Source organism: Ahaetulla prasina, chromosome 5, assembly GCF_028640845.1.
Source record: "Ahaetulla prasina isolate Xishuangbanna chromosome 5, ASM2864084v1, whole genome shotgun sequence".
In the NCBI taxonomy this organism is placed as follows: domain Eukaryota; kingdom Metazoa; phylum Chordata; class Lepidosauria; order Squamata; family Colubridae; genus Ahaetulla; species Ahaetulla prasina.
In genome coordinates, this window is record NC_080543.1 from 30,181,381 (window position 1) to 30,194,686 (window position 13,306).

Below are 13,306 nucleotides of genomic sequence, written 5' to 3' on the forward strand. Positions count from 1 at the left end.
TCCAGCCACAATTCCTCTCACAAAGGATGTCTCGCTAGCTAAAAGAAGCCAGCAAGAAGCCTGGCCTTGGCCTCACACAAAGTCCATCTTGTTCTTGTAAGTAGGAAATATCTTCTTGGGTATCTTGGATGTTGACATCTCTATTTCAATATTCTCTTTCCATTTCTGTTTGATGTTCTTTAAATAAGTTACTAACTGTCCATTGGCATCCTTTAATGTAACAATTTGTGGTTGGGACCTTCTCAGTTCAAAGATTTTTTCGGAAAACTTGTTTTGCTGTGTATGAGTCTATATTTAGTGTCCTTATAGATGTCATAATACTGCTTCATGTCTCTTCTGTCATGGTTCTTTTTTAGGTTCCTTTCAGAGATCTTTATTTTTCCTGGTTTTGACTTCTCGTCTCCTGTTGGCAATTTCCACTATCCAATTTATTTGTCTGTTTCTTCATCTTTGATAGTCTTTATCATATTCATCCTCAACAATTCCTCTGATCTCATTTCACAGTTTTTCTGGTTCTATATCAATGACATTCACAACTTCCTTATGATCTCTCTGAAAATGGGTATTGTGTTGAAGATCATGGAAAGTTGTTCTCCCATTTTAAATTGGCTTGGAATTAACACGAGCAGTTAATAAAGTTGCACGATCAGGTCACATTCATGTCTTTGCTATTATAAGAGTTCTTCCACATCTTTGAACCAAAATATAACCAATAGACATTGTACCCAAGTATTATAGCATTATAACCCTATGTGGTTAGGCAGAAAGTTCCAGATCCAAAGTTACCCAGTGAGCTTTGTGGTTGTGGAGGTATAATAACTATACCAACTGTCTCTTTTAGGTTACAGGACTCTGCCTAGTCTGATTTGTCTGTGACAACTTGTTCACATGAGAGAGCTGGTACTTTACACTACAGAGAACATGAGCATGAAGTTTGCCAATTTGATTTTTTTTTAGCTTAAGCCAGAATGGCTAACATGCAAATGTGGATATTTTCTGATAGAATTCCCCTTGAGTATTGTTGAAACCAGAGATCTGCTTCCATTCTTTTATACTTGAAAACAGGGGGGGGGGGGAAGGAAGAAAATGCTACTATTAAGCCCTAAAACTGGATTAACAGCAGTGGTGGGATTCAGCCGCCGGATTCTCTCTGGATCGCATGAACCGGTAGCGGCATTTCAGGAGGCTCTGCCCACCCACCCGGACATAATGCATAACTACTGTGCATGCACAGAAGGCCGTGTGCATGCACAGAGGTGGCACATGTGCTCACATTTCCAAACCGGTAGGGAAGGTAACTGAATCCCACCTCTGCTTAACAGTACCAAAACCTATACAGTTCCAATCCTACAGGTGGACATAATTATGGCTCACTTTCTTTTGGCCTTGCTCACTGTAGTTTGTTACCCCATTAAATGCTACATGTGGTTCCAAGCCATCAAAAGGCTGCCTATTAGTTAAAATTATACTATTTGCCCCAATTCCTTGAAAGAGGATTCAATGGTGTTTCATCATGCATTATTTTATCCCCTCCTCTGTGTCCTTTAATAACAGAGTATCTGCTGCAAATATATAATTGTAGGATATGGGAACAGGCCTATCGGACATAAAAAAGTTTCTCCTTTCTAATAATGTCTTCCTGGACTTTTATGGTGAAGGGATTAGGATTATGGAATATATATTTAATATGTGTTTTCTTCAACAAATGTTTCTTCAAATGTGTGGGCTCGCAGCTTTACACCACTTTGTCCTTTTACAACACTTCTCTTAAATGAATTTTCCCCAATGCTAATTCCTTTGCACAAATCACAATTTTATTCTAAAGTGAAGCAGAGTTATAACACATGGGATGTATTAAAGTTGTCTCTCTTCATTTCATAGTGGAAGAAATGGCACAGCGAGGGGAAAAAACTATGAAAAAAGTAGGCACCGTTTCCTTTTCCAAATTACAGTACTTAGTCTTTCTTTGCCTCCTGTGTGTGCTACCTCATTAAATACATCACACATGTGCAGTGTGTGAGTTTGCAGAAGTACAAACTGCCTTTAGGGGAGAAAAAAACAAAAACATTCCTACAGCCTCTAATGATGACTGAGCATCTTCTGTGGTTACAGAATCTTGACTGAGTAATGAGGGAAAGAAACAGAAGAAAATTGGCTATTGGGGTGAAATTACAACTATTCTAATATATTGTTAGAATTTCTATGAAGTCTCAGTTCACTGATCAGTTTGTGATTTCAGGCAGGAATATAGATGGTTGTAGGGAGTAAACAAATCCAAGATTTCAGTCTGATAATCTAAAATCAGAATTGGCCTTGCCTGGATAATTTTCTCTTCAGTTATATTGGCTAATAACAAAATTTATCAACATTTTTATTCATTTTTAACTTACCTTTTATTATACCTTTTATTATAAAAAAATGTGAGTTAAAATAAATAAAAATATTTTTATAAATATTTTTATAAAATATAAATTTTATAAATTTATATTATATTATATTATTAAATTTATTCTATAAATTTATATTATTATATTATTAAATTTATCTTATAAATTTGAAAGTGGACTTTTTCTAGGAAGGGTCCATTCCCTGGAATAATGTCTCCCCTGATAATTCAGGATGCAGCTATGTCTGCATCCAGTTTGTAAGTGCCTTTGTGAATGTACGTGCCCAGACATATATTATACTGAATGTTTTCGAATTATAGTAATTTTATTTGCTTGTATTCCTATAAATCATTTAAGATACTTTAATAGAGGAAATTAGTGTAGAAATAAAAACAGAAATAGATAAGTATGTAGCATTTAACATCCTAAATCCAATAGCCAAATGTTAATCATGATAAATACACTAAAATTTTACAATTTAAAATTACAAATATTACTAATATCTATAAATATTATTGCAATTACTTCAACTAAGTTCATTATTGCAAAGTTTAATGAATATTGATAATTCTGGTTTTTTTTAATTATTGCAGCAACAATATGGAGAAGTGTCATCTAAAGAACCAAGGAATCATATCTTTTTAAAGAAATATTATTATTATATTGGTTGCAGTCAGATGTTTAGACTGGATTTGGCATTTTTATCCACCTAAAGAATCCTTCCCAAGGACCTATGATAGGCAGTTGGAAAACTTCTTCCTCTTCTTCCTCTTCTCATTCTGCCTGGATCTCTTCGCTGTGGACCGGCATTGCTTTCGCTGAGGGACTTTGTGTGTTCGGCTTCTGTAAGGTTTCCGCCGCTTTGGTGGACATCTCGTGTGCCCTGGCCTCATCCAGGGCTATCGCCAGGGTTAGGTTGCTTTTCGACAGCAGCCGCCTCTGTAGTCGGATGTCCCTGACCCCACAAATGAGTTGTTCTAATAAAGTGTCCTCCAAGTCTCTATACTCACAGTGGGTTGCGGCTTTCCTTAATGCGGCCATGTACACGCTTATCAATTCACCCTCTCGCTGAACTCTTTGCCTTAACTCGAACCATTGCACAAACTTCGACGGCACCGGCGCGTAGTGTGCTCGTAGCGTCATCTGTAGCACTGGCCATGGCACCGACTGTACAGGCGTTGGTTCCGACAGCGATTCGGCGGTATCGAAGACTTCTGGCCCACAGTGGCTCAGGAAGTAAGCGCGCTTCCGATTATCCGATACTCCTTGCAGTTCGTTAGCTTCAAGGAAACACTCAAAACGAGCCATGTACGACCCCCATTTCTCCTTGGCTGGGTCGAATGGCGCTGGCGGTGTATAGCTAGACATCGCTATGTATCCGCTCTGGATGACTGGCTGGGTTTGAAACTAAGTTGCTCCTTCAGCTCTTTTCCTAGTCTCACTGCCTTCAATATCCCACCTTCGTCGCCAATGTTAAGTTCGGGCAATGAAGAGGCAGGAGACGATACAAGTGACAACAGCTCTTTAGTTTATTGTGATCCCAGCAAAAGACCAACAGGCAAAACCTCTCTTTAAATAGTAATTTGGCTGAGGCACCAGCCAATCAGCAACGTGCCTTTTTCCCGCCTAAGTTTCCCTCCTGAAATTCAAATACATTATACTAGTGGTAATGGTAACAATTAGATGATTGAGTGTACCAAGACTCTGAAAATTGGTAGTGTCTATAATGTGGCACTTGAGAAAGAAGAAATGATGAAAGAATTGTTGAAAGACTTATGTAGCTTACTAGATATTACATATAGGACTAAGACCTCAACTAAAACTCAGGAAGGTACGGTACTTCAAGCCTTCCTCTCAAAGATGGAATCAATGATGAAATAAATTCTTGGACAGGCACAGAATTTATATGAGGGTGTCACAAAGATTATGGAGAATTAATATATTGCACCAGGGTGAGGAACCAGTAGTGGCACAAGATCAATCACAATTGTATTTTTCTTCTTACTGGATGTATCACTGAAGCCACCTTTAGCAAATACATGCCTAAGCGACCAAAAAGCTAACAGTAAATTTAACACAAAATAGTTTGTCATGAAGGCAACTGCCTGAAGGGCTCCTGGATTGGGGCTGAAAGGCGAAAAGGAAGCAGTATGCTCCCTCCAATATTTGTGTAGACCAGATCTATCTATCTATCTATCTATCTATCTATCTATCTATCTATCTATCTATCTATCTTATCTATCTATCTATCTCCTCCCCCATCTATATCAGTGCTCTTCTGAACTACCGCCGCCAGTACTGAAATATAAATCAGCTCTTTCCTTATCATTAGGGGAGGAACATTAGCTCCATGCTCTGTTAATGGTCTAGGATGCTGGATAAAAAGCTCAGAACTTTTGTAAAAGTAATTTTATTTTAAATACATGCATGCCCATAGGCAATACAGCAGTGTGAAAAAATGTGTTTCTAACATATGAACAAGCACACTATTTCTAATAAATTTAGCAGAGAGATATGAAAGATGGAGATTGGGGAAATAATAATTTTGATCATGAGTCTAAAATGCATAAAAATGATGGTCAAGAATATAAGGAGACGAATAAAATAGATTCTGGAAGTTATATTCCAAAGAGGAGCTAGCAATGCAAATTTTCACAACAAAAGATAAATTGAGGGGTCAATTATTATTAAATTACTGCAGAACCACATCCAATTCAAGGGGTAAAAATAACCCCGTACTGATAAAACTGTCACAGAAGCCTTTGGTCACAAAACCCAGCTTGGCAGACATTATATTTAGGATTAAATTTGGTGTGAAACACTGACAGTGAGAGAAAGAAGCCTTCCATGCATAGGACCAAGATTTTTATTCAATGCTTTTTTAAGATCTTAAAAAAAGAGAGGCTCTGAATATAATATGGCAGTTGATGCTTTTTAAAATAAATCTCTGATACTATATACAGCCTTTAATAACAAGAAGCAATGAGTCAAATTTTAGGAAAATATAACTATATTTCTTGGTGCATTACATTTTTTAATTAGCACCATTCCTTTTTAAAAATCTTCTTTGAAAACTGCAGTCCAGAAATGCCACCAACACCAAGCAGTTATTACACTTAGATGGTTCTATTTAATCATACAACTCTCTAGTTGCAATGATTACATTAAGTGGTTTTGAACAGGTCACATATACAATATTCGGTGATACCTTATTCGTGTTAACTCTTTTTCTATTTTTAAAGTTATACAAGTCTCCAATTGAGATGGACTTCACTCCTTTTCAGGATTTTCAAAAAACATAAGAGAACGTGTGACTTCTCTGCTCTTTCCTAGACATACTTGAAACCCACAGGGAATTTCAATGTAATAAAAAAAATATGGGTTGACCGATAGAGCAGTCTGTTTCTACATGCTTCATATGTGGAAATGGATATAGAGTACTAATTTGCCATTACATCTTAAAGCAGAGAACTTGTAACTGTATCAAAGAACTGCATAAAAGAATTAATTAGGGGAAAAAAATATATTGTAGCATTTTTTTCTGATCTTGAGCTCCATTAATTATAAGTGAAGAAAAAGCATGGGTCCGCTCTACATATTTAAGACAACTGTTACATTTTCCTTTGGAAAAGAAGCCCATGATGAAAGTTAGATAACCACAATTAGTAGATGTAAAAGGAAAAGAAGAGAAGGATTTGATATGTGAAATGAGCGAGAGAGAGAAAAAATCTTACTGGCTACTCTTCAGCCATCTGAACATAATTAAATCCTGTCAAAATGTTTAGCATTTTTGAGTTCTTAAAATTAATGCTCCAGGTGTTCTAACTCTCCAAAGGTTTAAAACTCATTTCTGCTCTAAGCATATTTTCTGTATAATAGACCGGAACAAAATAATCCGACAGAAATGGTTGGATATGTTAGCTATGAATCCCTTCCCATATGATGGAAACAGGGAGGAAAAGGAAACTAATAGAAGGGAGATTGGGAACTGTTATTTTGCTGGGGAGTGGAGAAGATAGTGATTTTCTCCCCAAGACTGATCCTAAATCTGCTTGCATGTCCTACTGAAGTGCTCTTTTTAGTCTATAAAAACCTTTTTTTCTCTAGATATAAAGAAGCTCCATTTCGAGTATGATAGCAACAGAATCAGTAAATAATACATTTAATCATCTTAAAATTGGTCATTCTGATAGCGATCACATTCCTGACTTTGTACAGTATCATTTCATTATAATATTTATCTATAGCACTGTGGGTTGGCAAAATAGGATGCTTTCCATCACATATATTATATTTTGTGTCTATTTTGTACTGCAGGTATGCTAAGTATCCCCAACAGAAATAAGATCAAAATAATAAAAGTCCAAGTTATGTTAAAAACTTACAGCACCTGGAAGATTAGTTGCAGATAAAGCTGTCAGATGACTTTTGTGCACTTACATATGCATCTATCAAAACGAGGAACCTACCTGATCCAGGCAATGATTACGTAAATATCTCAAGGCTTGCTGTATGCTCTGTGGAAGAGGTTGCCCTGTTCTTTGCACATGGACTATTAAAGGAACACCAAATATGTTCTTATCCTTGTAATCTGGAACCTTCATCCACTTCATGAATTTCGGTACAGACCTTAAAAACAATGATTATTTATGCAAATTATTTATGATTATTGTCTGAATTCCGATATCTCAGATCAATTTGAGCCGGTTGATCTTGAGGAAACTCAGATCTTGAGGAAACTCAGATCTTGAGGAAACTCAGCCACCTGTCTTCTGGATTCATATTCCTCCTGGTTAGCTTCCTGGGAAGTGGCATGTGTCTGGGTCCAAAGGGTGACTAATGCCTCTTTGAGGAAAGGGTTAGTACTGCCTCCCTTGAAGGAGGCAGTGGTGTGCTCTCTTCTCAGGAGCCATCCTTGGACCCAGCTGTGTTAGACAACTCTTGTCCATTCTCAACTCTCTCTTTTGGGGGCAGTTGATGAGAGGGTAGTTGGCTCACTGCTTCAAAGGGGCAAAGATGAAGTGGAGTATTTGGACCTTTTTCAGTCTAGGGTACCGAATGAGTACAACTGGTACACAAAATGTACCTGGTGCAAAGGCTCCCTACTCATGACTATCACCTGTTCTTTGAGCACAAGTTATGAGTCCAAGAGAAAGCCCCCCGCCATTCTGAAATGCACCTCAACACAGAATTAAAGATGGAAAACCCCAACAAGTTGAAATTATTCTTTATCAGTTCTCTTGTAGACTTGCTTGTAAATTTGGGATCATTTTCTTGCATGACCCACTTGCAATCCCTAGACAATTGTATCCTAGAGATTTAGAGTGAGTTTTGACAGGGCAGCCTGTCAAAAGTATAGATTAATAGAGATTCAGAACTTTAGAAAAAAATTATAATCTCTTCTTGGCTAATAGGTTTCAATGACATTTTTTTCACCCACACCCCTCTCAATTATACTGAATGAGGTATGACTTGCCTCTGGAGTCCATATGGTTAGAACTTTTGTGTGATGAGAACGTCCAAAGTTCATGATATTTATCATGGTTCATGATATTTATGCAAGGCTTGTACAAAATAAGTTGTGATTGATTAATGTAGTACTCAGACACACCTGGCCCTAGTTATTCCTTTAATTGATCTGACTGAAAGTACATGGGTGATCACTCTTTCACGCTGGCATGCTGCCTACTGGACGTTTATGAAATGAAACAAGCACTAAACTTTGGGATCATCTGTTCACTTGCATTCCTTCTTTAGATCAGTAGGACTTACATGAAGCTCTAATAACATTCAGTGGGAGAAATATGCTAAAATTCAGACAATACAAAAGGGAGTAAATATCCCAAAAGTGTTTTTTCAAAAGGCAACTGGACCTTGTTTTTCCTTGAAGATGATTCGCTTCTCATCTAAGAAGCTTCTTTAGTTCAAAACTGAAGAAGCTTCTTGGATTAGAAACAAAATGTCTTCAAGGAAAAACAAGGTCCAGTTGCCTTTTGAAAAAGCATCTTTGGGGAAACCATGACCTGGGTGACTGGGAATCTCCATAGATAAGGGAGTAAAGCCTGACTAGGTGGCTCAGTGGCTAAGACACTGAGCTTGTCGATCAGAAAGGTTGGCAGTTCGGCAGTTCGAATCCCTAGTATAGGTTTCCTGAGTGAGCAGGGAGTTGGACTAGATGACTTCCAAAGTCCCTTCCATCTCTGTTACTGTTATTATTATTACTGTAAATCCTTTTTCACAGAATTGTAGTTATGGCAGAGAAATAAGGATAAAGAGCGTTTTAGTCCCTAAACTATTGGAGTGCCAATCAAAAAACTTCTTCAAATTCTGTCTTATTTTATGCAATTCCAGGAAAGTAGTATTTTATCCCTAAAATATATGCAGGCTTTACACTTTACACATTTCATTTTTTTCACCAATAATTGCTTTTAACAATGAAACATATTCACCATTTAGTTCAATTCACTTCTTCAGCACATGTGTGACAACTTAAAATTCAGTAAGTAATAGCAGAAGATTAAACTTGAAAGGATGTATAATTAATTATCTGAAAGTGTCTCACTATAATCTCAAATTGCATGATTTATCATGATTTAGCTATCATTTGTAAAAATATTGTAAATCCTGGATGAAGCTTAAAAGGATGAGTTTTGAATCAAGTTTCAGAGTTATTTTGTGCTCTGGTTCACTTATTCTAATAACAAAGGTGGGCAAACACTCATGCCCTCATGAGAAATATAATCTAAACTTTATGAGAAAAAGAACAGTTGTGAGCTATCAAAACCCAATGTAGTGGCCATAGGAATTGTGGAGATGGTTAACAGGCTAAGAATAAGGTAAAGGTAAAGGTTCCCCTCGCACATATGTGCTAGTCGTTCCCGACTCTAGGGGGCGGTGCTCATCTCCGTTTCAAACCAAAGAGCCAGCACTATCCGAAGATGTCTCCATTGTCATGTGGCCAGCATGACTAAATGCCAAAGGTGCACGAACACTGTTACCTTCCCACCAAAGGTGGTCCCTATTTTTCTACTTGCATTTTTTACGTGCTTTCGAACTGCTAGGTTGGCAGAAGCTGGGACAAGTAACAGGAGCTCACCTCGTTACGCAGCACTAGGGATTCGAACCGCTGAACTGCCGACCTTTCGATTGACAAGCTCAGCGTTTTAGCCACTGAGCCACCATGTCGCTTAGGCTAATAATACCTACAGACAATAAGAGATGTGTGTGGAAGGGGTCAAATGGAGATGATGAGCTACCAATATCTATTCCTGCCATGTCAGAAAAAGAATTTAAAAGAGCAATTTCTCATTTGTTTCCGAGCGTTGTCTATACATGAATTTTAAACTGTTGATATCCAGAGAAATTCACCTTTATTTTAACGAAAGAAGTATATTTGACAAGAGATGCCATGTTTTGTATCTAGAACATTTCAAATTTAGTACTAGCATCTCCAGTTTAAAAAGAAGCAGATGATGACAAAGATTTTGTTTTGGGATGTTATTGGACAAAATTACCATCTAGGTCCAACTAGTAAACATGTCTAAGCAAATAGTACAAAAAATTCATTTGCTCTAATGCAATTCCTACTATTAGCCAGAGAATGTGTCCACTTAAATGATGTGATTTTAATTTTACTTTTAAAATCTTTTATTTTTTTTAACACTTAATTTTAAAACTGGAAATTGGTATGTTATAAAATAAAATACCAACCACCAGGAAGTCCTTAACTTACAACCATTCATTTAGCGACTACTCAAAGTTACAACAGCAATGAAAAAAGTGACTTATGATTGTTTTTCACAGTTACAACCCTTGCAGCATCCTCATGGTCATTTGGCAACCGGCATGTATCTATAATGGTTCAGTTGTCCTGGGGTCATATGAACACCTTTTCCAAGCTTCAGACAAGCAGAGTCAATGGGGAAGCCAGATTCGCTTAATAACCATGTTATTACCTTAGCAACTGTAGTGATTCACTTAACAACTGTGTCAAGAAAGATTATAAAATGGGACAAAATTCACTTAAGAACTGTCTTGCTTAGCAATGGAAATTTGTGGTCGTATGTTGAGGACTATTTATAATAAATCAATAATGCTGTTATCTCCTCATATAGTTCTATATTTCCATTATAAATAAAAGTGGTGGGAGACAAAGCCAGATACTTTGTTAGGATGAATGCTGACTTACCCAGAAATAAAGGTAACGGCTAAATGTACATCATGTAGGATGATGTAGACTAGAGCAGGGGTCTCCAAACCTGGCAACTTTAAGACTTGTGGACTTCAATTCCTAGAACTCTGGGAGTTGGTCCACAAATCTTAAAGTTGCCAAGGTTGGAGACCCCTGGACTAGAGCATCCTGGAAAGTTAGAAGGAGTAGTAGCATATTTTTATATATCTTTACAGAAATAGATGCAACCACACGAATCATGGTTGCCAGGATTTGTCCTTACCATTCTAGATGTCCCTACCATTCCAGGCAATTGTCTGCCTCTAGTTTAACAGATTTAAACCACTCACTTCTGCAAAAAACTCTACAAAGTGGCACACCATCAGTTTTAGTCATATATGCTTTATTGAACACAACAACGAATTCAGTGTTTTCCATTTCCTTCCTCTAGATTTAAATGGATGAATGCTTCTCTTTATAGACCTTACTCTGAATCGTACAGCTCTGTACCGTACAGCTCTCACCTAGCATAATCTTGTGATATTCATTTTCAATGGAACTATGGAGATACAAGTCACTAATTAAAATCCCATAGTATTAGTTCAGGTAGTGTTGATTAAATGTTGCATATGTTTATTGATGGATTTTTTTCCCCTTGTTGATAGAGCTTTACACAAAGGAATCCAGCTAGAATTCTAGAATTACTTTTCATGCTGTGAGATAAATATCTTTGATTGCTTTTGCCTGCATTTGGCTGTAAAATGAGGGCAATAATCCTTAGCATTTCACATGGCCTACTTAAATGCCAGTTAATGCCGTGAAGTTATTTAGCTGAAATATGCTACAGTAGAGCAAATACTGAATTTTGTACATCAGATCTGAAGATGTGTTACAAAGGGAGCCTACGCTGTATAATCCCATTGCCAAATTGTGTAGTGTGGTGTATGCCCAATTAAGTTTCTGGGATCAAATGCCTTTGCTTCTTGAAGACATGAGATAAGAGATTGGTGCAAGACATAAGATTTAATTTAGGGCATGAGCTGGATTTGGTTACTTTGAACCAATTCTCTCGCTTCCCAGAGCAGAAGCAGAATCCATACTAAGGAACTCAAACTGAATTAGGACACTGAATCAGGTCAAAGATCTTTATGTGTGATCGGAAGTTTATGAGTGCTGTAGAAATACAGGCACTGTAGCTGAAAAGAATGATGCTTTTACCTTTTGTTTCTCTATAGAGCAACCACAATGAGGAGAGGAAGGAAAGATGGGAATGGAACTGATTGACTGATAGGTCATCCTTACACTTGCTAATTATTTTTGCAGTGCACTGAATGAAATGCATAATTAAAATGTTACGATATTAGAAACATGCGACAGATTATTTTTTTTTAATCAGACCAAATGAAAATTGACACTAAAATAATTCAGCAGAATTTCTCTGGATAGCATCAGTTTAAAATTCACATACAGGGAATGCTGGGGAGACAAAAAAAAAACACCACCCCCTCCTTTATAAGACAAAGAATCGATTCATGGAAACTTTTTTTATTTATTTATGTGATTATTTTATTGAAGACTGATAGAAGAAAAAATCTTCAGATAGTGGCCATTTTAAGCTCTGAATTGCTGTAAAGTAAACAGCTAGTTTCTTGGGAGTGGTTAAGATGCTGGTCTAGAAATCAGGAGAGTTGTGAGTTCTAGTTCTGGCTTAGGCATGAATACTAGCTGGGTGACTTTGGGCCAATCATTCTCTTTCAGTCCAGTTCAGCTCACAGGGTTGTTATGGGAAAAATAGGAGGCAGGAGTATTAAGTAGGTTTGCTGCCTTCAGTTTACCAAGCAAAGATAAATATCTGGATTGACAAACACAACTGGGACTGAAATTTTGGTTACTAAGTGATCCAGTTGTTAAGCAGGTCATCATGTGACCAGACTTGATTTTACAACTATTTTTATTGCAAACATTAAGTAACGCATCATAGTTATTAAATTAATCACATGCTCGCTAAGTGAGTCTGTTAGTTATTAGAAAAATCCAGCTTCCCAAATTGAGTGTGCATGTCAGAAGCTGGCAAGCAAGACTCATGGGATCAAAAATCACAATCACATCACCACAAGATGCTGCAATTGTCGTAAATGTGAACAAGTTGCCAAATTGTAATCACATGACCATGGTGGTACAATGGTTGTAACTTCAAGAATGGTCATAAGTCATTTTTTTCAAGGTTGTTATAACTTCAAGCCATCATTAAATGAATTACTGTAATTCAAGAACAGCTGAATATATGTTTATCCTAAAGATAAATCAATTTGATATGATAAAAATCTAATAATCAATCAACTCATAGCATCTCTCTCTGGTATTGGAGATAAAACAAGTATAACCCAATGGAAACAAAAGAGATGACAGAGTAGCCAATAATGAATTAAATTATTATCTGCTAATATTAATACATTTTTGATCTTAATCTATCAGCTGTGTGATGCAGGAAAAGACAAGCTGATTTAAGGAGCTGTTGACAGCTGTGATGTGTGCAACCACGCATGCTTGAAAGTTACTTTTTCTTTTGGAATTTAGAACACTCCTAGATAATTAATGTATGTGTATATATGTGCAAAACATGCTTTCCAATATGAACTCAAGTCAATTTAAAAGAATTCAGTTGTAAAATAACCATTCTTTAACATTTTCTTCCTGAACTTTGACCCAATCATTACAAACCTCCTTTGGCTAAGCTGATTTTCCATGC

At 36.9% G+C, this 13,306-nt stretch overlaps 1 protein-coding gene across 9 annotated transcripts in view; it reads right to left on the reverse strand.

The window, feature by feature from the left end:
• STARD13 (StAR related lipid transfer domain containing 13) overlaps nt 1-13,306 on the reverse strand; it is a 116,378-nt gene that overhangs the window by 12,685 nt on the left and 90,387 nt on the right. For all 9 annotated transcript variants that reach the window (XM_058185158.1, XM_058185156.1, XM_058185155.1 and 6 more), the window contains one exon: nt 6,857-7,016. In XM_058185158.1, the coding sequence (XP_058041141.1) occupies nt 6,857-7,016 (160 nt within the window). The remainder of the gene's footprint in view (nt 1-6,856; nt 7,017-13,306) is intronic.